Consider the following 25,049-nt stretch of genomic DNA (forward strand, 5'->3'; position numbering starts at 1 on the left):
TGTCTCCTTCTTGAGCGCTATGACGGCTGCGTGGTCCCATGGTGTTTATACTTGCATACTATTGTTTGTACAGATAAACGTGGTACCTTCAGGCGTTTGGAAATTTCTCCCCCCTGAAGTCTTGGCTGATTTCTTTTGATTTTCCCATGATGTCAAGCAAAGAGGCACTGCGTTTGAAGGTAGGCCTTGAAATACATCCACAGGTACACCTCCAATTGACTCAAATGATGTCAATTAGCCTATCAGAAGCTTCTAAAGCCATGACATAATTTTCTGGAATTTTCCAAGCTGTTTAAAGGCACAGTCAACTTAGTGTATGTAAACTTCTGACCCACTGGAATTGTGATACAGTGAATTATAATCTGTCTGTAAACAATTGTTGGAAAAATTACTTGTGTCATGCACAAAGTATATGTCCTAACCGACTTGCCAAAACTATAGTTTGTTAACAAGAAATTTGTAGAGTGGTTGAAAAACGAGTTTTAATGACTGCAAACTAGGTGTATGTAAACTTCCGACTTCAACTACATTCTCAAGGAGGACTGAAAGAGAGAACATCTGCTGTCTCAGTAGGGAATCAGAGAGCAGGAGAAAATCTGATTCAACCTGCAGCCCCACTGACAAGGGAGTCCAAATAAATACCCAGCCACTCTTCTCTTCTAGTTAAAACAGTATCTCTCGTCTAATTTAATCTTTCTGATAGCTCCACTGTGGAAGGCAAGAAGGTGTTGTAGTGAGGCAAAGCTCTGTGGAATTCACCCATTAATTCCAAAAAGAAAGATTGAGCGTTTTTTCCGACAAGCAGAGAAATGTTTGACAGTGTTGCTGGAACACAGTCAAGGGTGAGGTAATTCAGGTGAATCTGCAACTTCACACCCCAACGAGTGCAAAATGAATCCATTTATTTCTCCTTCTTGTAGAACAATGGCTCGGCCACGCAAACTGAGCACGGTGCTCACCTCACTGCTCTCTGACTGGTTGCAGGGCGACTGGAGGGTACCCTGGTGAGGTGGCCCCTAACCTTTAGAGCCAGGAGATCTATGAGAATTCTAATCACACTTGATATACAAAAGTATGTGAACAACCCATTCAAATTAGTGGATTCTGCAATTTCAGCCCCACCCGTTGCTGACAGGTGTATAAAATCGAGCACACAGCCATGCAATCTCCATAGACAAATATTTGCAGTAGAATGCCCTTACTGAAGAGCTCAGTGACTTTCAACGTGGCACCATCATAGGATGCCACCTCTCCAACAAGTCAGTTTGTCAAATGTCTGCCCTGTTAGAGCTGTAAGTGCTGTTATGGTGATTGGAAACGTCAAGGAGCAACAATGGCTCAGCCGCAAGTGGTAGGCCACAGAAGCTCACAGAACGGGACAGCCAAGTGCTGAATTTTTTTTTGTCTGTCCTCGGTTGCACCACCTAATTCCAAACCGCCTCTGGAACACAGGAGGTTGGTGGCACCTTAATTGGGGAGGAGAGGCTTGTGGAATTGGCTGGAGCAGAATAAGTTCTGGCAAATATTATGAGCCGTCCTCCCCTCAGCATCCCCCACTGGTCTGGAAACAATGTCAGCACAAGAACTGTTCGTCGAGACCTTCATAAAATGGGTTTCATGGCCAAGCAGGCGCACAAAAGTCTAAGATCACCATGCGCAATGCCAAGCGTTGGCTGGAGTGGTGTAAAACTCGCTGCCAGTGGCGGATTTAGGTATAGGTGACATGGGCAGCCGCCCAGGGCGGCATCTTTCCCGGGGCGGCACAAGGCATAGTGTGCCTCTAACTTTGTACAGTACTAATGCAATTAGTCAAATCAGTCACACTACCAAAAAAAACACAATTCATTCATAATACTGTGAATATAGAGTTTCACAGACATATTGTTGCATTTTTTCTGGTTCGTACGAAAGCAAGTCCCCGTGGCAATATTTCAACATCCAGTGGAAATCCTTCCCTCAAATCCTTCCCTCAACAGTGGAGGCTGTTATAGTAAAAACGGGGGAGATCAACTCCATTAATACCCATGATTTTGGAATGAGATGTTCGACCAGCAGGTGTCCACATACTTTTGTGATGTAGTGTATTTCCTCTTTCTCTCCATCTCTCCTTCCCTCTGTACCTCTCTTTCGTGCTGAGGGAGGCTTGACCTGACCTGATGTTTATGCAGAGAGCAGATGAAGCCAGGAACAATATGTCCCTATGGCCCCTGGTTGTTGTTTTTGCTATGTGGGTGTTCAATTCGATACAACTTTCTTTATTCCCTCAGGGACAGGGTTTTACTCCAGCTAAGGGGTCAGCTGGGTTTATTGTATCAACAACAGTTCTGCATCAGTTCTCTCGTCTCTCTTCCTTTCCTAACATACTACAACCTAAAAAGTGAGCTCCTGGCTGAAAAGTTAAGAAGTACTGAAGTGTAAAAGTCATGGAGTAAGTAGAGCGAGGAAATCAATAAGGAGAATGTATGCTGCCCCTCGAAACACATCACAATGACTTCCTCTACCCTCTCACTCAGACCCCCCAGCCCTTATTCATATAATTATATACAGTCTGATATTTTTTATATATCTCTCCTCTCTTTCCCACTCTCTCCCAAATCACTTTCTCCTCACTTTCCCCTGTAAATACAGTGCCTAGTGAAAGTCTACACACCCCTTGCAGTCTTCACATTTTGTTGTCCTAAAATGTTATCTGAAACCTACTCCACATTTTAAAAGTCAAAGTAAAATTATATAATTTTTTCCCTAATTAATACAAAATGCGTATGCCTTCACACCGAGTTAATACTTAAAGGTAGACTCAGTGAAATGACGTTGTCACAAGGAGCACTGCAGATATCGAGACGAGTGAGATGCAAGACTTTGCTCTGTCAATCAGACACAGTATATGTGCGCGGTCTCGCTTCACACTGTTACAGCGTGGTAGCCAGGGGACCAAAACAGCAGAGAAGTTGAGCCTCGCACTTCAAAGCTCTTAGTCGTTGTGGAAATGAACCTACTATGCTGTTTACTTTCTGCATCTACGTCATATCACTGAGTCTACCTTTAATAATAATGAACCATTCAGCAGATGCTTTTATTCAAAGCGACCTTTTACGTTTTTTTCTCCACCTTTACAGGAGTTACACTCTCGCTCTTCTTTGCTCCCTCTCTCTCCCCCCCTTTCTCCCTCTTACTCTGTCTCTCTCTCTCTCCTGCTCTCTGCCTCCCTTCCTCCCTCTCAGCCGGAGATCTCTGCTGGTCAGGCAGGTTGACGTTTCTTGTCATGAGTGTAAGGACTGACGCTGGAGATGAGAAGCAGGTACGGGGAGTCAACATTTAACATAGCACAGACATTAAACAAGACAGGAATAGCGTCAGCACGACATAAGAACATTCATCCTGAAGCTGGGAACAGAGCTTGGGAACAGACATATATATGGGAGGTAATGACACAGCTGATTGAGTCCAGGTGAGTCCAATAATTGCTGATGCGCATGACACGGAAAGGCAGGTGTGCATAATGATGGTGGCCTTCGAGCGCCAGGGAGGGGGAGCGGGAGCAGGAGTGACATTGAGTCTTGTCCTGGAGGCAGGACTGAGCTATTTCCCCTCAGATAGGCCAGCTTCAAAATTGCCATTATTGTAGAAATTCATGAAAACAAACATTTGCTTTTCAGTCTTAATTTAAGGTTAGGGTTAGCAGTGTGGTTAAGGTTAGGGTTAAAAATCAGGTTTGATGACTCTGTGGCTGTGCCAGCTAGTTGCCACTCTGCAGAAATGCCTCCAGAACAAGATGCATGATGAAAAACGCTAACCTGCGCTGGTCAGTGGGAGGGCTGGAAAATTCATTGGAGTGCTCCAGATAAAGATGTTGTTAGATCGATACCCTGTTAGTAGCCGGCGTAGGTGTATTGTCATGCAATCATCTAACATATTGTTGCAGACGAGCTTCAGCCTGTCCATGACAGAGCACTTTCCCACAAAGGCACACACACAAAGGTACAGGTACAGCAGAAATCTGCCTTCTGCTGCCATCACGACCACAATGGAAAAACAAGAAAACATATACAGACAGGTACACACACGCACGCACGAGCACACGCACACATGCACACACACACACACAGAAGCTGAGCATGGCATGCAGTGCACAGACAGAGACTGGGCCATTACTCCAGCAAATACCCAGAGGGCATGTTCTTAGACATACAACACATGGCTCAAATTGCCTTCATAAACTATGATTTACTAGCAGGTTACTGCAGCTGCTAGACTGCTCAGTGCATGAACATCATAACAGGCAATTATTTTACAGAAACCTGCAGTTTAATAAATAATAGTCATAACTACACTATTGACAGCAATGGTCCAAAGAGTACAGCTGGAATCAGAGAATATTAAACCCCTTTATTGACATTCCCCATTTTAATGAGTCAATCACTGCTGGCGCAAAATGTCAACTCATTAGTCATGCTGGCAACGACTAGCTACACCACCCTACCCCATCTTCCAGATCATTTCTATTAGTTTTCTCCTGCAATCTCATCCCCATCGTCTGCCTCTCAGAAGGTCTGTCATTTCACATGCCTGTTCTTCCAAATGTTCAAATCACAACTCCTTCGCTCCATCCCTCCCTCGCTCGTAAAAGAAGGAGTGGGACTGAGAGGGTGAGAAGTGGATACAGAGACACAGACTGAGCGAAAAGTGCTGGTAACACATGAATAGATATAATATTTCTGTCTGCAGCTAAGATCTCATCTGAGTTTGGTGGGCACCGGGGCTCACCCCAGCCCTGCAGTCCCAGAGCACCATGATGGGACTGGCCTCCTCTGCCTCCTCCAGCCCTCTCTGCAAACCGCAGAGCACCGCAGTGCTGCTTTGCTCTCCAGCCCTGTTAATAGAATCTCACACATCTGTTAATGGATCTGTCAGAAGTTCCCTGAGGGGAGTCATCCTAGTAGAGAAGACGAAGCCCCTTCTACTCTCTCTCGATCTTTCTTTCTTTCTTTCTTTCTTTCTTTCTTTCTTTCTTTCTTTCTTTCTTTCTTTCTTTCTTTCTTTCTTTCTTTCTTTCTTTCTTTCTTTCTTTCTTTCTTTCTTTCTCTCTCTCTCTCTCTCTCTCTCTCTCTCTCTCTCTCTCTGCATGCTGGGAGTGATTGGTGCATGCTGGGAATTGTTTGAGTGAAGGAGTGCGTGTGTTGTGGAGAGTTAGATATTCACAACTTTCTTTCGGTTTGCTATTTCTTGGTGGCATTTTTTTGTTGATGCATGATTAACGTTATTATTTTTGTTGTGGTAGAATTAAGTATTTTGTTTTCGTATCGAAATTACCCTGATTTTGGCGGGGATGGCAGCCCGAATGGGGATGCCGTCCCTGTCACTTCGGCATGGCTTTAGGTGTGTTACTGAAGCTGCTGTCACAGTGGAGGAGTTTCTGGTCGCCGTAGGAGAGAAGGTAGGCTATGAGAATATTGCGTATGCATCCCGGATGAATAAAGCTGTGGTGGTATTTCTTAAAGAAGAGTGTCTAGTTGATCGGATGGTTGAGCATGGTGTACTTCTTAAAGGAATGTTTATTCAAGTTACGCCGCTTTTTTCTCCGTCAACAAGGGTAACGATTTCAAATGTACCACCGTTTATTCCTAATGAGCTATTGGAGTGCGAGTTATTGCGCTTTGGGAAGTTCGCCAGTTCAATTAAGGTTGTCCCGTTGGGTTGCAAACACCCGGCGTTGAAACAGGTAATGTCATTTCGGCGACAGGTGTTTATGTTTTTGGACTCACCGGAGCAGACTTTAGAGTTATCGTTTAAAATCAAGTATGACAATAGATTGTATATGGCTTATGCTAGTACGGGTAGTCAACGGTGTTTTGAGTGTGGGGATGTTGGTCATAAGCGACATGCTTGCCCGAAAAGGGAGAAGGCAGAGGGAGGGGCACAGGTGGTCATCGTAACGCCTGGGCCCACTGATGTAGGGAGAGGTGAGCTGACAGCGGTAGAGCAGCCACAAGCACCTGTTGCTGAGGAACAAGTTAACCGTGTTGAGGGCACGGGGTTGCAACTTGTATTAGAAGGAAATGTTATGCTACAGAAAAGTATTGTTGTAGAAGGTAAGGATGTATCTGAAGAGCCAGTTCCTCAGACTGGTGAGCAGGTGCCCAGTATGAGTGCTGGGGTAAAGGAGGGGGTTCATGTGGAGCTAGGCTCCCAGGGAGTGGAGGAGATGCCCACTACGAGTGCTGGGGTTCATGTAGAGCTAGGCTCCCAGGTAGTGGAGGAGTTGCCCACTACGAGTAATGAGGTACAGGAGGGTTTGCATGTGGAGCTAGGCTCCCAGGTAGTGGAGGAGATGCCCACTACGAGTAATGAGGTACAGGAGGGTTTTCATGTGGAGCTAAGCTCCCAGGTAGTGGAGGAGATGCCCACTACGAGTGCTGGGGTTCATGTGGAGCTAGGCTCTCAGTTAGTGGAGAAGATGCCCACTATGAGTAGTGATGTTCAGGTGGGGCTAGTCTCCCAGATAGTGGAGGAGATGCCTGGTACGAGTGATGAGGTGCAAGTGGAGAGTGTTGAAAGGGATGTGGTAGAGGGGAGTCAGTTGTCTGTGTTCTCAGCTGAGGAGGATCAAGAGAAGGATATGGATATCTCTTTGGATATGACAGCTGCTGGTGCGGACTCAGTTTATGATCTAGAGGAGGTAAATGAGTTTCTGGATCAGACTTTTGGGAAATCTGTCAAATTGGCAGATTATTTTGATGTTGATAAGTTTGTGAGGTCAGCTGTGATGTTACAGAAGACGGTGGGGTTAGACCAGCTGAGTGAGAAGAAGCGGTTTCGCTTGAGGAAATTTATTACTGCTGTTGCAGCAGCAAAAGGTGGTGGCAAACGTGTTCAGGTTAAGAGAAGAAAAAAAATAATGATGATGATCATGCTTCATAGGGTGTCTTTTTTCTCGTTGGTTTCTCTGTGGGCTCTTCTGCTTTTCTTTTCTCTTTTCTATATGGAAGTACTAAGGGTAGGTTCTCTCAATATGAATGGGGGAAGGGACAGGAATAAGAGGGCTTGGGTATTAGAAGTAATAAAACAGAAAAGGCTTAATGTAGTTTTCCTACAGGAGACACATAGCGATGAGGAAAATGAGGTTGACTGGGGTATGTGGTGGGAGGGGCAGCATGTACTCAGTCATGGTACTAATTTCAGTGCTGGGGTGGCAATATTGTTTTCCTCAGGCTTAGGGGTGACTGTGGTATCTACAACAGAGATTGTCAAGGGTCGGGTTTTATTGGTCAAGGTGGATGTTATGTTTTTTTTTTTTTTTTTTTATGTTTATGCTCCTAATGAGGGTACAGAGCGGATTGCTGTATTTGATCAACTAAAGGAAATGTTAAGACAGTGTGACCAAGAGGGGTGTATGGTTTTAGGGGTGACTGGAACTGTACAGTGGATTTTACTGTTGATCGCACCGCTGAAGAACCTCACCTGCGGTCAGCCACTTGCCTGTCTGGCCTATTAACTGAGTTTGAGCTTTCTGATGTGTGGAGAGTAAGGAATGCCAAAGTTAGGCAGTACACATGGCTAAAAATTAATGAAGGTCGTGTCAGTGCAGCACGGTTAGACAGGTTGTATGTATCTGAGCAATACTGTAGTAGGGTTGGAAAGTGTGCCATTACTCCTGTGGGTTTCTCTGATCATCATATGGTTACTGTTGATATTCACTTGTCCTGTCCACGAAGGTCATCACCTTACTGGTATTTTAATGTTAAATTGTTACATGATGTCATGTTTTGTGACAGGTTTTTGTTGTTTTGGGAAAAATGGAGGGGTATAAAAGGGAATTTTGAGTCCTTGAGACAATGGTGGGAGGTTGGGAAGGCCCAAATACGAGTTTTTGTCAACAGTATACTGCTCTGTCTCAAACTGAATTTAAAGAGACTATCAAGGCCCTTGAACAGGACATCAAATCTATTGAATTGAAGCTGCTCACTCAGAATGACCCTGGACTAGTCATGAACTTACAGGACAAGAGACATGAACTGAGGTCGTTTCTGCATGAAAGAGTGAAGGGTGCCTTGATTAGGTCTCGTTTCGCTTCCCTCAAGGATATGGATGCTCCTAGTGCTTTTTTTTTAACCTAGGAAAGTCGACATTTCAACGTAAACAGATGGTCTGCCTTCGTCTCCCTGATGGGAAGGTGACCACGAATGATATTGAAATGCGTCAACATGCCGTGGATTTCTACTCGTCCCTTTATAAGGCGGAGGATTGTGACTCTATGTGTACTGAACAGTTGTTACATGGTCTTCCTAAATTGGGACCTGAGCAGAGAGTCGCATTGGACGCTGACATTACACTGCAGGAGCTGTCCACAGCAGTTATGCAGCTCTCAACAGGCCGAGCCCCTGGCATCGATGGTTTACCATCTGAGTTTTATAAGCACTTTTGGGGGTCTATTGGGGAGGACTTTTATGAAGTGATGTGTGAATCTTTTCATGAGGGTTCTCTTCCTGTATCCTGTCAACGTGCAGTGCTTTCACTGTTGCCAAAAAGGGGGATTTGGCTCTCATAAAAAATTGGAGACCTGTTGCTTTGCTGTGCGCAGAATATAAAATTGTTTCTAAATGTCTCTCAAACAGGTTGAAAGAGTATCTGGGGTTGTTGATCCACAAGGACCAGTCCTACTGTGTACCTGATCGCTCTATTGTTGACAACTTGTTTCTGATAAGAGATGTTTTAGACATTTGTAAACTGTCTGATGTAAATGTGGGTTTACTTTCATTGGATCAGGAGAAGGCTTTTGATCGTGTGGACCACCAGTACTTGTTTAAAATAATGAAAGCCTTTGGGTTTGGGGATGTTTTTCTGTCTTGGGTGAATTTACTGTATGCTGGAGCCTCGTGTATGGTGAAGGTGGGTGGTGGTTTAAGTTGCCCCATCCCTGTCGAAAGGGGATATCAGGCAGGGATGCCCAATTTCAGGGCAGTTATATAGTCTGGCGATAGAACCAATGCTTTGTTTTTTAAGAGCGAAGCTTACTGGTTTCTTTGTGCCAGGTGTAACGAAGGGTCCCACGATAGCACTGTCTGCGTATGCAGATGACGTGATAGTTTTTATTACAGGGGGTGAGGATGTTAAGGTTCTCTCAAACGCTTTAAAGGTGTATGAGGCGGCCTCCTCAGCTAAAGTCAATTGGGGAAAGAGTGAAGCGCTGTGGGCAGGTCAGCTTCAGATGAGGTCTACTCCACGGTTACCAGGGGGCTTCAGTGGGGCAGAGATGGAATGAAGACTTTGGGGGTTTTTCTAGGCTCCGATGTCTTTCAAAAAAAGAACTGGGAGGGGGTAGTGGAGAAAGTGTGTGCCAGGTGTAGTGGAGAAAGTGTGTGCCAGACTGTCAAGGTGGAAATGGGTGTTGCCCCAGCTGTCTTATAGGGGACGGGTCCTGGTAGCTAATAATCTTGCTGCTTCTACCCTGTGGCACAGACTTTTGATTTTACAGCCATTTGGAATTGGAGTTGTGTTTTTAATTGATGTGTAACTGTGGTTTTGTATGAGTATTTATTCTGTTGGGGAGGGTGGGCCCCAGACCCAATGAAACTGAGTATTTATCTCTCTCTCTCTCTCTCTCTCTCTCTCTCTCTCTCTCTCTCTCTCTCTCTCTCTCTCTCTCTCTCTCTCTCTCTCTCTCTCTCTCTCTCTCTCTCTCTCTCTCTCTCTCTCTCTCTCTCTCTCTCTCTCTCTCTCTCTCTCTCTCTCTCTCTCTCTCTCTCTCTCTCTCTCTCTCTCTCTCTCTCTCTCTCTCTCTCTCTCTCTCTCTCTCTCTCTCTCTCTCTCTCTCTCTCTCTCTCTCTCTCTCTCTCTCTCTCTCTCTCTCTCTCTCTCTCTCTCTCTCTCTCTCTCTCTCTCTCTCTCTCTCTCTCTCTCTCTCTCTCTCTCTCTCTCTCTCTCTCTCTCTCTCTCTCTCTCTCTCAAGGGCTTTATTGGCATGGGAAACATGTGTACATTGTCAGATAATAAACAAAAGTGAAAGTAACAATCAAAATGAACAGTAAACATTACACTCACAAAAGTTTCAAAGGAAAAAATACATTTCAAAGGTGATATAATGGCTGTCTACCAGTGGAGGCTCATCAGAAGAGGAAGGGGATGACCATGCTCCTCATTAAATTTCATAACATTAAAAATGGTAAAACATTAAAAAAGTTATCAATTTTAGATGAAAACCATACTAAATATGTTACCAAATAATTGATTAAAACACACTCTTTTACAATGAAGTTCTAGAGTCGCATCAGCAGCACTCTGTTGGGTAGCACCATGGTATAGCCGGAGGACAACCAGCTTCTGTCCTCATCTGGTTACATTGACTTCAATAGAAAACAAACCTTGGAGGGTAATGGTTCTCATCCCCTTCCATAGACTTAGACAGTAATTATGACAATATCCGGAGGATGTCCTCCAACCTATCAGAGCTTTTGCAGCATGAACTGACATGTTGTCCACCCAATAAAAGGTGCAGATAATTAATCTAGTACTGAAAGCATAAGCTACAGCTAGCTAGCACCGCAGTACATAAACTGTGGTGAGTAGTTGACTCAAAGAGAGAGAAAGACAATAGTTGAACAGTTTTGAACAAATTAATTTCTGAAGAAGAGGCAAGAGAAAGACATTTTCTTCTTTTTTTCACTTTCAGTTTCACTTACTTTGCGAGCAACTGCAGCTAGCTAGTTGAACCTAATCAAACACCCTGCTCAAACAGAGGAATGCTATGTTAGCTAGCTGACTATGACAATCCCACACAACAATGGAACTCGTCCAAGTCAAGGTAAGATTTTGGTTTTACAAATCTATTGCCACCGAGGCCCGCTGGTGTAACTGCTAAACTGCTTACTGACTGGCAGTACACTAATGTCACTGCATGACATCAAATCAAAATCAAATTTTTGTCACATGCGCTAAATACCACAAGTGTAGAAATGACCATGAAATGCTTACTTACAAGCCCTTAACCAAAAATGCAATTCAAGAAATAAAGTTAAGAAAATATTTACAAAATAAACTAAAGTTAAATAAAATGTAAAAAAAGTTACAATAAAATAACAATAATGAGGCTATATACAGAGAGTACCGGTACCGAGTCAACGTGAGGGGGTACAGATTAGTCGAGGTAAGTTGTACATGTATGTAGGGGTAAAGTGACTATGCAAAGATGGTAAACAGCGAGTAGGAACGGTGTAAAAACAAATAGAAGCTAGTAGAAGTAGAAGCTGTTAAGGAGCCTTTTGGACCTAGACTTGGCTCTCCGGTACCGCTTGCTGTGCGGTAGAGAGAACAGTCTATGACTTGGGTGACTGGAGTCTTTGACCATTTTTGGGGCCTTCCTCTGACACCGCCTAGTATATGGGTCCTGGATGGCAAGAAGCCTGGCCCCAGTGATGTACTGGGCTGTACGTCTTCTGAGGGGGAAAGAATTGTTGTGCCCTCTTCACGACTGTTTTGGTGTGTTTGGTGATGTGGACACCAAGGAACTGGAAACTCTCTACCCGCTCCAATACAGGCCCATCTATGTGAATGGGGGTGTGTTCGGCCTTCCTTTTCCTGTAGTCCATGATCAGCTCCTTTATCTAGCTCACGCTGAGCGAGTAGTTGTTGGCCTGGGACCACACTGCCAGGTCTCTGACCTCCTCCCTATAGGCTGTCTCATTGTTGCCGGTGATCAGTGTTGTGTCATCAGCAAACTTAATGATGGTGTTGGTGTTGTGCTTGGCCACGCAGTAGTGGGTAAACAGGGAGTACAGGAGGGGACTAAGCACACACCTCTGAGGGGCCCCCGTTTTGAGGATCAGCATGGCAGATGTGTTGTTGCCTAACCTGACCACCTGGGGGCGGCCCGTCAGGAAGTCCAGGATCCAGTTGCAGAGGGAAGTGTTTAGTCCCAGAGTCCTTAGCTTAGTGATGCGCTTTGTGGGCACAATGGTGTTGAAAGCTGAGCTGGAGTCAATGAACAGCATTCTAAAACAGGTGTTCATTTGTCCAGGTTGGAAAGGGCAGTGTGGTGTGCGATTGAGATTGCGTCATCTGTGGCTCTGTTGCGGCGCTATGCGAATTGGAGTGGGTCTAGGGTTTCCAGCATGATGGTGTTGATGTGAGAAATTACCAGTCTTTCAAAGCACTTCATGGCTACCGACGTGAGTGCTACGGGGCGGTAATCATTTAGGCAAGTTTCCTTCGGTTTCAGACTATGGTGGTCTGCTTGAAACATGTAGGTATTACAGACTCGGTCAGGGAGAGGTTGAAAATGTCAGTGAAGACACTTGTCAGTTGGTTCGTACATGCTCTGAGTACTGGTAATCCGTCTGACCCCATGGCCTGTTTGACCTGTTTAAAAGGTAGGGCGTGATCACACAGTCTTCTGGAACAGCAGGTGTTCTCATTCACGCTTCAGTGTGGCTTGCCCCGAAGTAAGCTTAAAAGGCATTTAGCTCATCTGGTAGGCTCGAGTCACTGGGCAGCTCGTGGCGGGGTTTCCCTTTTAGTCCTTAATAGTTTGCAAGCCCTTCCACATACGATGAGCGTCAGAGCTGGTGTAGTAGGATTGAATTCTTGAAAGCGGCAGCTCTTGCCTTTAGCTCGGTGCGGATGTTGCCTTTAATCGATGGCTTCTAGTTGGGATATGTATGTACGGTCACTGTGGGGACGACGTTGTCGAAGCACTTATTGATGAAGCAGGTGACTGAGGTGGTATACTCCTCAATGCCATTGGATGAACATATTCCAGTCTGTGCTAGCAAAACAGTCCTGTAGCGTAGCATCCGCATCATCTGACCACTTACGCATTGAGCGTGTCACTGGTACTTCCTGCTTTCGTTTTTGCTTGTAAGCAGGAATCAGGAGGATATAATTATGGTCAGATTTGACAAATGGAGTGCGAGGGAGAGCTTTGTATGCATCTCTGTGTGTGGAGTTTTTTTCCCTCAGGTTGCACATGTGACTTTCTGGTAGTAATGCGGTAAAACGGATTTAAGTTTGCCTGCATTAAAGTCCCTGGCCACTAGGAGCACCACTTCTGGATGAGCATTTTCTTGTTTGCTTATGGCCTTTTACAGCTTGTTGAGTGCGATCTGAGTGCCAGCATTGGTTTTTGGTGGTGAATAGACAGCTACGAATAATATAGATGTGAACTCTCTTGGGTAGACATTGTGGTTCCAAAGCTTATCATGAGGTATTCTACCTTAGGCGAGCAGTAGTGGGTTTACTAACGACTTAGTTATATTAGCTATGTTGACTATGACGTTACTTTAGCTAATATGGTGACAACGATGTAGGCTGTGTGTAGCGGTTATGATATGGTTTGGCTTGGAAAACTTTTTTTGCCTGGTCTCCTACAGCTGATGTGTTGTGTATTGAAGTCCACAAGGGAAGGTAAAATAGGAGAGGAGGAGAACACATAGATGCAAGAAGGAATACAACGTGGCTGCTATGAAAGTGAACTGTGTTTACGCGTGATCAGGGGTGTATTCATCCTGCTGAGTCTGTTGAAAAAACGTTTTCTTAAACAGAAGCAAACGGAATGAAATGAAACATACCAGAATTTGTCAAAAAGTAACTCTCATTTGCAACTGTTGGACTAATGATTACACCCTAGATCAGCTAGATGCAGGCAAAAGTGTGCAAGGCAGTATTGAATGTCTGAATGAATGTTTCTGTGTAATCTGAGAGAAATATGTGTCTCTAAAATAGTCATACATTTGGCAGTAGGTTAGGAAATGCAGCTCAGTTTCCACCTCATTTTTTGGGCAGTGTTCACATAGCCTGTCTTCTCTTGAGAGCCAGGTCTCTCACTCTTTGGCTTACTGTACTATCATCACAATCTCGTTTCCTCATCTCCTCATTTTCTCTCCATATCTTATGTATCTATCCATCCTTTCCCTCTTCTGTCTCTACTTCTCTCTCTACTTCCCTCCCTCTCTAAAAAGACTTGAGTGCTGTGAGAGTGTGCCTCTCAAAGCAACAGTCCATGATAGAGCAAGAAGGACATCACATTGCCTTGAGGTTAATTAAAGCTGGGCTGTGCCAGGTGAGACAAATTACGGTTCTACTAACTGACTATACCTGGATGTCAAAACTCCAAGAGCGAGAGTAAAACCATGGTTATACACCACAGAGGACATGGAAGAGGATATAATAATGCATTTATCTTACTTTACATCTTTCATTGATACTGTCTGGATTTAAGCCATCGCGTCTACAAAACTCCTTCAGATAATCATTTTCTGTGTTGACATATTAATGAAAGTCGATGACGCTGTTGTGAGGGTATCATTTAAGGATTAAATATTTCTTGCACTATTCCTTATAATACATTCTCTCTCCAGATGCTAAATGGATAATCCACTACACCAGGGGTGTCAAACATTTGTTTTTTGTAAGATACATTTTTTCAGAGTTAAATGATCTTAATCGACATTGAAATGACTAAAACCAAATTGAAACTGTGTAGAAACGATAATGACCTACATTTATAGTCTCTTCACTCTGTCCAGCTTGCTAACAGTCATCGAAACGAAAGCCAGTCAGGGAGCACAGACAATTCCCAAAGCAGATAGAGGACTATTGAGGAAATATTATCCCCATTTGTTAACACTTTACTTGACACCCAGCGTCATAACACATTATAACACGGTCATAACCATGTCATAATATGTCATAACAGTTGACATAACTTGTCATAACCTGTCATAATGTGATCATAACACTCTCATGACACATATATTTAGACCTATTGCGACATATATTGTGTTATTTTATGGCTGGTTAGGACACCTACAAAAAAAGACTGTCAAAACCCACAAAACCCACCATGGTATTTATTTTATGATTGGTTACATAAGAGTTTCAAAACTCACAAAACATACCACACAAGGCAAAACATTCAATTTAAGTGATAATGCCAATGAAGCCTGTGTTTGGAGGATATATAAGCAAGTATATATTGGCAGGGCATTATCACTTTTATACAAAGGGTTACCAACATATTCAAATAATGATTGACATATTTACATAAAAAACGTTATTTTGATGAATTTATTCGTACTATTTCATACTTCCACAAGATATAGTCCCGACAGAAATCTAGGGTTGCTACCCAGGCCGGCTGGTCGTTTGTTTTATTGGTTTGGTTGCTAGAGACGTGACCCAATCGTTCGGACTTTTTGTTCTGTATCTTTGGACGCGAACCAGTCATTCGTTCTAAATGTTCCATTGCCAAACTGGCTGGCAACGTTCTTATCCCTTGCTTGCTAGCTAGCCAACTATGGCTAACTTACAGTCACGTCAAAAAGTTCAGCCAGAATAACAGCAAAATAGCTGCATTGCATTTGTTTAAACTGTTTCTAGTGGCATTTATTTGGATCCATCCAAACAATGAGCTAATGTGGCGTGATTTAGTCAGGTGTTCAGAGGAGTTAGCCAACAGCATAACTAACACAATCACTTCAAACTGAAGCTGGAAAGACTGAAACTAGCTACACTTCGTTTTGTTTTACCTTTTTTAAATAGAAATTTCTTTATATAAAAAAGATGCCAGCTGATTCATGATTTCGACTGGCTGAGAAGCGCTGCCTGTCTGTCTCGTCCCAACCCCGACACGTTCATTACTATGGGACAGCTGGATATTTGAATATTGAAACAATGTTGCGATTGTCAGAGACAGAAAGCAAGGTTTATACAAATCTCCACTGTTGGAGATCATGTTCATAAAGTGCCTGACTGGGTAGATGAGACAGTGGATTGCGCAGTCAGATTGAACAGAGTAAATAGGCATTTTAACGTCATAGATTTAGCCGGTGGTAACATGTGGAACAGACACCGTCTGGAATGTTTTAACCAATCAGTATTAGCCTACTTGTCAACAGAATGTTTATGTTATATAATATTTTCAGAAATTGACCATATTAAATGATAATTGTAATTATGCACACATTGATGTCAGACCTACCCCAATGCTCTGTTGCTGATGACTGGGATGAATGCAGGAGCAGATTTCAAGAGCAGGATAACACACACTCTTTTTGACTGATGACTGACATAAGGGGTTGTATGTGATAGGCCTATCTGGTTTATGTGATAATGACGGTCATAATGCTTCTTGACAGTGTGATAAAGTGTTTTTTCTTAGTCCCAAGTAAAAGTGACACAGGATGGTCATAATGCTTCATGAAAGTGTCATAAAGTTTATTTCTACAAAGTTACTCCAAATATGAGGGAAATAAACATGATTGTAAACAAATCAGTACAACAACAACAAAGGACTTAAGAAACAAACAAACAAAATGAAACTTCTTGGCAGGAAAAAAGAGATTTGAATAAATGTGGGTTTTGACTCTTATGTAGGTGTCGTAAGCATTCATAATGCAATATAACCGGTGTAAATATATGGGTCATGAGAGTGTTATGACCATATTATGACAGGTTATGACAAGTTAAGTCAGCCGTTATGAAATGGTTATGACCGAGTCATAATGTGTTATTCTGCTGGGTGTGAAGTAAAGTGTTTACCGTAAAGGTAAAGTACGGCCCGGTGAGGACCGAATGGGCCCGCAGGTCAAAATGAGTTTGACACCCCTGTACTACAGCATTTGTATGAGGACTTTTAATCACAATGAACAGAGACGTATTGAATGTATCACTTACCGTTGTCTGTGGCCATAAAGATGGCGGTGTATTTGTTGTCGTGAACGTAAGGCGACTCGCGGTCCAGATTGGCGGAGGTGTTCACCGTGCCTCTGACTGGGTTCACGCTGAGCCAGTTAGCCGGGTCTCTCAGGACCGCAAACCTGAACAGGGAACAGATGACAGCTGATCAGAATATATTCAGGGTAATACCATGGTATGACACTATACAATATATTCAAGCATTTCAGACATGCAGATCACCTATCCGATAATAAATAGTAAGTGCAATTGAAAAATAATAAATTTTTCTATGAAGAGATACTGAATGGGCAATAACTATCAAAGATACAAAGCTTTTGAATCACAGCATGACAAGACTGCATGTACTGTATCTGAAGTGTGTATGAGGTGAGGGTGAGGTTGAGTGGACGGCTGTGTACGTCTGTGGACACTGTAGTTGGACTGTGAGTTTGATGAATGAACTCTGGTACCTTCTCAGAGAAAAATGACCTAGTTTGTGTGGAAAGTGGCTGAAGTATGAGGCCTCCAATACCCTGCTAATGTGATCCTGAGCGCCAGGTGATGGGAGGTGCATTGTGATTGGCTAGGGAATGGAGACATGCCTCTGGGGCTTCTCATCTGTGTTCATGTCACACACCGCTGATTTAGTGGCCAATCCCCATCCCATACACACACCCAGAGGTACTAAACACACACACACTCTCTTTAGCACCTCTTACCCCTTTAAGTTTACCATTAAACACTCCACATGCACACACACACACACACACACACACACACACTCTCTTTAGCACCTCTTAGCACCTCTTACCCCTTTTGTGTTTACCAGTAAACACTCCACATGCACCTTTGTGCTTTTACACACACACACACACACACACACACACACACACACACACACACACACACACACACACACACACACACACACACACACACACACACACACACACGCGCGCGAGCACGCAAGCACACCTGGCAAACACACAAAGTGTTCTCAGTGATAGACAAATTGTCTTTGAAACTGAGCTCTTCTGCTAACAGAGCGAGACAAAGCCTTGGAAATGGCTTTGTAATCAACCTCTACTCACACCTACACCACAAGAGAAATAACACCTCTCCTCTATCTCCCTATTCTTCTCTCCCACCATGCACCTATTCAATTACCACAACAACATACCGCATTTAAAGCGCATGCACCTGACATGACCGGATATACAGTACTGTACAGTGCACACCAACACACACATTACCACAGACAGATTGCATGCATATGGAAAGAGATAGCAAGAAACAAAACAGACACATACTTTCACACAAACAGACTGACACACACACACACACGGACTGTGCACACAACTCATTTTATAGTAGAATGAGAAATCAGAACCCAGCTTAAACATTCTCGCAGGTCATTAACCCCAATATGTCCCCATTCTCCCATCAGTAAACACATCTAACACACACGCACGCATGCACGCGCACACACAGACACACAGACACAGACACACAGACACACAGACACAGACACAGACACACACACACACACACACACACACTTACTTCCTGGTTATCAGTCCTCCATCACCACCAGGCATCACACAACAATACATACACACACAGAGAAGCTCATTGCTTGGAAAGAGGCGAAAACAAGATGATTATCCTGCTGCTTTGGGTACACAGATAGTCACTTGATCCAGTAATACATTGTTCAATGGTTTGTATTGACTGCAAGCCTATTTGTTGATAGAATCTATTCGGTTGCAGCTTAAATGATAAAGCATATAAAAGGTTTTCCCCCACTCGTTTTCAGAAACACAGCTGTGTTTTTTGAAGGATTGGAGCCTAGAAAGGACGTCACTCTTCCACCTGATTGTCTAATTTAGACAGATATGTATGATATGTCTCTCTATATCTACATGAGTGTGGCCAGTGTGGCTCTGGTCTGCCCTGCTCTGGTCTGCCCTGCTCTTGTCACGATCGTCGTAAGAAGCGGACCGAAATGCAGTGTGGTATGTGTTCATGATGATGTTTTAATAAAGAAAGCACAATGAATACAAAACAATAAACAAATAATGACCGTGAAGCTATAATAAGAACTGTGCAGACACAAGCAACTAACATAGACATAGACAATCACCCACAAAATACCCACAGAATATGGCTGCCTAAATATGGTTCCCACTCAGAGACAACGATAGACATCTGCCTCTAATTGAGAACCAATCTAGGCTGGTCTGCCTTGCTCCTGGTCTGCCCTGCTCCTGGTCTGCCCTGCTCTGCTCTGCCCTCCCTGCCTACCCTGATCTGCCCTGTCTATCCTATTTTTTTGTCCGCTCAAGCTGGGGATGGCCCTGTCTTACTGTCTGTCTTCTCCAGCTGGATGAGACAGGGCTCTGCCACATCAGACAGGACAGAGAAAGGGCTCTGCCACATCAGACATGACAGAGACAGGGCTCTGCCACATCAGACAGGACAGAGACAGGGCTCTGCCACATCAGACAGGACAGAGACAGGGCTCTGCCACATCAGACAGGACAGAGACAGGGCTCTGCCACATCAGACAGGACAGAGACAGGGCTCTGCCACATCAGAGTCTCAGCCACTGATTCTAATCAGATACAGTATGTATCAGAATGATGCTATGAGAGGGGGACCTCCATAAATACAGCATAAAAACACTCCAAAACCTATCACTCAACAAAATCGTATGCCATTATTTATTTTCTTTCCAGGAATTTAAACCTCAGTTTTAAACCTCGTGTAAAGTTGAAGTTGTATGTAAACTTCTGATCAACTGGGAATGTGATGAAAGAAATAAAAGCTGAAATAAATAATTCTCTCTACTATTATTCTGACATTTCACATTCTTGAAATAAGTGGTGATCCTACCTGAACTAAGAAAGGGAATGTTTACTAGGATTAAATATCAGGAATTGTGAAAAACTGAGTTTAAATGTATTTGGCTAAGGTGTACGTAAACTTCAGATTTCTAATGCATAAGCAGCAGAGGCACTCAAACACAAACTTAGCAGTAGTAATGCATAACAGATGCTTTCTCCTTCCACGCCCCTGCTCTAGACATACAGTAAGTGACACCCACACATACTGTAATATTATTGTACACCTTGGTGATGCATAAAATGTTCCCTCGCTGCCTCTCTAGTCTCTATAGTAAGTGCCTAGCATTAAGAGCAGCCCTGTGAGGCCAGGTTATGGTACTGGATCACCCTAGCTCCATGGTAACCCCAAATGAGGCAGCACAACGTGTACAAACACAGGGACCATTAACCTTCTCTTAAGGTCATTAGAGAGACATTAAGAGAGACATTAAAAATACATTATGCAAATAAAAAAAAACATCTTTCTCATACAGGGTACATGTTTATCAGCAACATTGCAAATTGTCACAGCCAATTGTCCAAATAATCACTTACATCCACATCTAGAATTTCCCTTTTATCCTTCTCTCTCTCCTCCTCCTCTGCCTCTCTCTCTCGCTCACTACAAACACACATACACGCTCACACACAAATGAGAAAAGATTGGAGCCAGAAATTGCCTGTACTTTCTGCTTGCACTGTAAAATACCCAATAGCAAGTTGATTTGCTCACATTATTTCTGCTTGAGCAGCAGAATTCCTCTCCGGTGCTGTAAGGCAAATCCAGGCCTGACCCTACTCTACCGAGAACTGAGTCTGACGGTTAGAGCCTCCCTGGGGACACCTTATAGGACTTGGATCTTTCAGGACCCAGGACAGCCCAGTCAAAGGAGTGCTTCTCCTACATCACAGGAAGATGCAGTCTATTCTAGGATGACGACGGTGACACCCTGAGAGAGGACGTTAAGACAACGCAGCAGCACTCTTTATGAGAAATCTGCTCACCCACACAGTTCACATAGCTATCTCTGCATGAGGTTGAGACCCCTTTAGGATCAACTATTACACTACCATTGCATCAGATGCATATGGTTATGCATACAGTATGCCTGTGTGTGTGTGTGTGTGTGTGTGTGTGTGTGTGTGTGTGTGTGTGTGTGTGTGTGTGTGTGTGTGTGTGTGTGTGTGTGTGTGTGTGACAGACAGACAGACAGACAGAGAGAGAGGAAAAGAGAGTGTGAGAGAGAGATCTGATTGTTACCATTGTTACTGACAGTAAGTATTTCTGAGAAAGCTTGTACTAAGTAAATCCTCATTCAAATGCACTTATCGTAAGTGCATTGGATAAGACCATTTGCTAAATTAAAGACTAAGTGAACTGTAGAGAAAATGTTTTATTTTTATTTTTAAAACTGGTTGAATTACTATTTTTTAACTGTAGGCATCTGCAACTTACCACAGGTGAGATAAATTACACAGTAAACTAGAATTAATCAGAATGATTTATAATTTAGTCCAGGCAATTTTTGACTTCAATTTCAATTTCCATTTTTTCTCTTTCTTGTTCCTGTGTCGTTGTAAATCACACAAATACATGTGTAAACACCAAACGTTTTTAGAATAAATATTGAATCATGCAGCAAGGGTGCCAATATATTTGACCACACCTGTAAATACAGTACAGAATGTGTGTATGGAAGTTAGTAAGTGTATAGCTACAGTATGGATGTGTGTATGCTGTAAGTTAGTAAGTGTATAGCTACAGTATGGATGTGTGTATGCTGTAAGTTAGTAAGTGTATAGCTATAGTATGGATGTGTGTATGCTGTAAGTTAGTAAGTGTATAGCTATAGTATGGATGTGTGTATGCTGTAAGTTAGTAAGTGTATAGCTATAGTATGGATGTGTGTGTAAGTTAGTAAGTGTATAGCTATAGTATGGATGTGTGATGCTGTAAGTTAGTAAGTGTATAGCTACAGTATGGATGTGTGTATGCTGTAAGTTAGTAAGTGTATAGCTATAGTATGGATGTGTGTATGCTGTAAGTTAGTAAGTGTATAGCTATAGTATGGATGTGTGTATGCTGTAAGTTAGTAAGTGTATAGCTATAGTATGGATGTGTGTATGCTGTAAGTTAGTAAGTGTATAGCTACAGTATGGATGTGTGTATGCTGTAAGTTAGTAAGTGTATAGCTACAGTATGGATGTGTGTATGTAAGTTAGTAAGTGTATAGCTACAGTATGGATGTGTGTATGTAAGTTAGTAAGTGTATAGCTACAGTATGGATGTGTATCTAACATCTGTTCCAGTGCAGCATGGGGTCCTATGTTCATTAGTGTTTCCTGTGACAGGAGTGATGTTGTAAATGTCCCCAGCAGCTGGAGGGAAACGCTGACTCCTACTGTACATCACATCCCATCTGACAGACCCCACTACACTCTGCTCTGCGCGCCTCCTAATCCGGCCCCCGTGCTAGATGGGTAGAGCTAGAAGACAGTAATCAGTGCAACACCGAACCCCTGGCCTGCTCAGGGAGCCATGCACAGGTCCACATCTACAAGCCACAGATCTGCTAGGTCTCCAGTAAAAAATGCTGAAATAGGCACTAACTCATTTATCTTTGTCCCCCTTGCGCTTTTTTACGCTGTGTCAACCAAGTAGATTTCCAGAGGTGTGTTGCATATTGATGCCCCCCTCTGTGCCTCTCCGTCTCAGGCTGGGGCGCTGGAGCCTGGGGGCTGTTTGCTGCTGGTACAGGTGGAAGAAGTGGGGAAGGGATAATGCTACAGGCTTCCTCACTGATGTGTCGTATGGGGTGAGATGCTAATACATAAATCAGCCATTTTAAATAACATGGGTGGACTGCGATGATCAAGATTGCAAATCCAATGTTCATCAAAATTGTTGAAAGGTTTTAAAAACAATTCTAATAAGGGCAACAGTTGGACAATGGATGATTTTTATTTTTATCCATCAGATATTGACTGAATTATAGCACATCAAACATTTTACTGGACAAATAATTAATGGAGTTCAGGGATTTTGGAAGGAATTCAGGAATTACATTAATTGTAAAATGTCACTTTGCTATTCTTAGAATGCACTCATATATACATTTTGTAATGATATCAGGTATTGTATTTGTGTTTTGTGTTATAATAAAACGATTACATGTGCCTACTTTGAATAAATACACTGGGTGTATTTATTTGCATGTATGATAAATTAACATAAAGGGTGGAACAGGGCTGCAAACACCAACTACTTCCTCTGTCTACCCTCCCTGGTCTGTCTACCCTCCCTGCTCTTTCTACCCTCCCTGCTCTGTCCACCCTACCTGCTCTGTCCACCCTACCTGCTCGGTCTACCCTACCTGCTCTGTCTACCCTCCCTGCTCTGTCTACCCTCCCTGCTCTGTCTACCCTCCCTGCTCCGTCTTCCCTACCTGCTCTGTCTACCCTACCTGCTCTGTCTACCCTACCTGCTCTGTCCACCCTACCTGCTCTGTCCACCCTACCTGCTCTGTCTACCCTACCTGCTCTGTCTACCCTCCCTGCTCTGTCTACCCTCCCTGCATTCACTGCGCTGTCTAGACTGCCTCCCTACTTTCTTTGTCCACCCGTCTTCCCCTACCTGCTCTGTCTACCCTACCTGCTCTGTCCCCTACCTGCTCTGTCTACCTCCCTGCTCTGTCCCTACCCTACCCCTGCCTGCTCCGTCTACCCTGCCTGCTCTGTCTACCCTGCCTGCTCTGTCTACCCTGCCTGCTCTGTCCACCCTCCCTGCTCTGTCCACCCTGCCCGCTCTGTCCACCCTACCTGCTCTGTCTACCCTACCTGCTCTGTCTACTCTACCCACTCTGTCTACCCTCCCTGCTCTGTCTAGGCCTACTGTACCTGCATTCACTGCGCTGTCTAGACTGCTGTCTCTGTCTACCCTACTTTCTCTGTCTACCCTACCTCCTCTGTCTACCCTACCTGCTCTGTCCACCCTACCTGCTCTGCCCATCCTACCTGCTCTGTCTACCCTACCTGCTCTGTCTATTCTACCTGCTCTGTCTACTCTACCTGCTCTGTCTACTCTACCTGCTCTGTCTAGGCCTTCTGTACCTGCATTCACTGCGCTGTCTAGACTGCTGTCTCTGTCTACCCTACTTTCTCTGTCTACCCTACTGTACCTGCATCACTGCGCTGTCTAGACTGCCTCATTAATTACTGTTGTTGTCATGTTCTCTTGCATAATTAAACAAGTGTGTCAATAGCAGGATACCCTCAGATTAAAAATGCACCTATCTGTGCATACTTTAAATGTTTTCAGATATTAGACATAATGTCACTATAAACCGAGTGTTCTTTTTCGGAAGTTGCTTTCATTTCAAGACATCTAATATGGAAACATTTCAGTTGTATTCAATTGTAACTTTTTTCAATTCCACAAAAAATGTACACCCATTAAAATAAAGCTATCTTTCTTCTCGTCTTATGATGTAAGTGTCGAGGCGATGCCTTAAATCCAGACGAAGCTATAGCATTATAAATGCAACAGAAAGACAATGTATTCCATTGAGCCCATTTCAGCTATTATCGGGGTGTGTTTGACTGGTCATTACAAACGTGTACATAGTCGTAACATTAACGGTTAAAAACGTCCTGCACAAGCAGGAGTATGAAGGTGTCGCAGGAGTCAAATGAAAGCAATCAATCCAGCGAGATTTAAGTGACAAGTGGATTTTGCATCCCTCAAACACAGGAAATAGATGCCAGAAAAAGACAGATCCTCAGGTGGGCGGGGCATGCACGTTGCTAACTGGATTCAACACAGGCAAACACAGGTAAACACACACACACACACACACACACACTTACACAACCTGTCTGGCAGTGATTCAAAGTGCCAATGTACCTCACCTTGACTATCCTGAGTGCACTGTGACTTAGACAAGTGCATACTTCTGAGGTCTGATGTTTTGGCAGCACACTTCAAAGCCACTAATCATGCTCCCTCTCTCCACTTCCAGACAGCAGTGATCAGTGACTTACTGGCTGAAAGAACCAGAGGGCAAGAAGCCAATGATAATACTCCCCTCTATCAGTGAGCTACTGTATGTGAAAAAGACATTTGAGGGCAGCCATTAGTACATTTGAAATTCCCCAGAAGTTCAGGACCTGTTTTTGGGCTTTGGCAGTCTGTAGACTTCATCAGAATTCAGAACTCGCTGAGCAAGAATGAGGGAGGAAGAGATAACAGTGCAGAGGACTGTGGATGAAGGAATAATTACAGAGTGCCGGGCAGCACTCTCTTCATTCTTTCTTTGCCTTCTTCCTCCACTACCTTGTTCACGCTCTCTTCATTTCATTCTGACTGTCTGCTACTCTGCTGACAATGAGTCTAATAACCTCGGATGTCTAAGCAGGACTGTGAAAAAACATGCCTACTTGTTAGTTGATAAAAGGGTGAAAAGAGAGAGATGTCAGTTGGCGTTGATCTAGTCTGCC

At 43.6% G+C, this 25,049-nt stretch overlaps 1 protein-coding gene across 2 annotated transcripts in view; it reads right to left on the reverse strand.

The window, feature by feature from the left end:
- cdh13 (cadherin 13, H-cadherin (heart)) overlaps positions 1 to 25,049 on the reverse strand; it is a 527,392-nt gene that overhangs the window by 30,680 nt on the left and 471,663 nt on the right. For both annotated transcript variants that reach the window (XM_042301487.1, XM_042301486.1), the window contains one exon: positions 16,666 to 16,808. In XM_042301487.1, the coding sequence (XP_042157421.1) occupies positions 16,666 to 16,808 (143 nt within the window). The remainder of the gene's footprint in view (positions 1 to 16,665; positions 16,809 to 25,049) is intronic.

The sequence above is a fragment of the Oncorhynchus tshawytscha genome, linkage group LG19, assembly GCF_018296145.1.
Source record: "Oncorhynchus tshawytscha isolate Ot180627B linkage group LG19, Otsh_v2.0, whole genome shotgun sequence".
Classification (NCBI taxonomy): domain Eukaryota; kingdom Metazoa; phylum Chordata; class Actinopteri; order Salmoniformes; family Salmonidae; genus Oncorhynchus; species Oncorhynchus tshawytscha.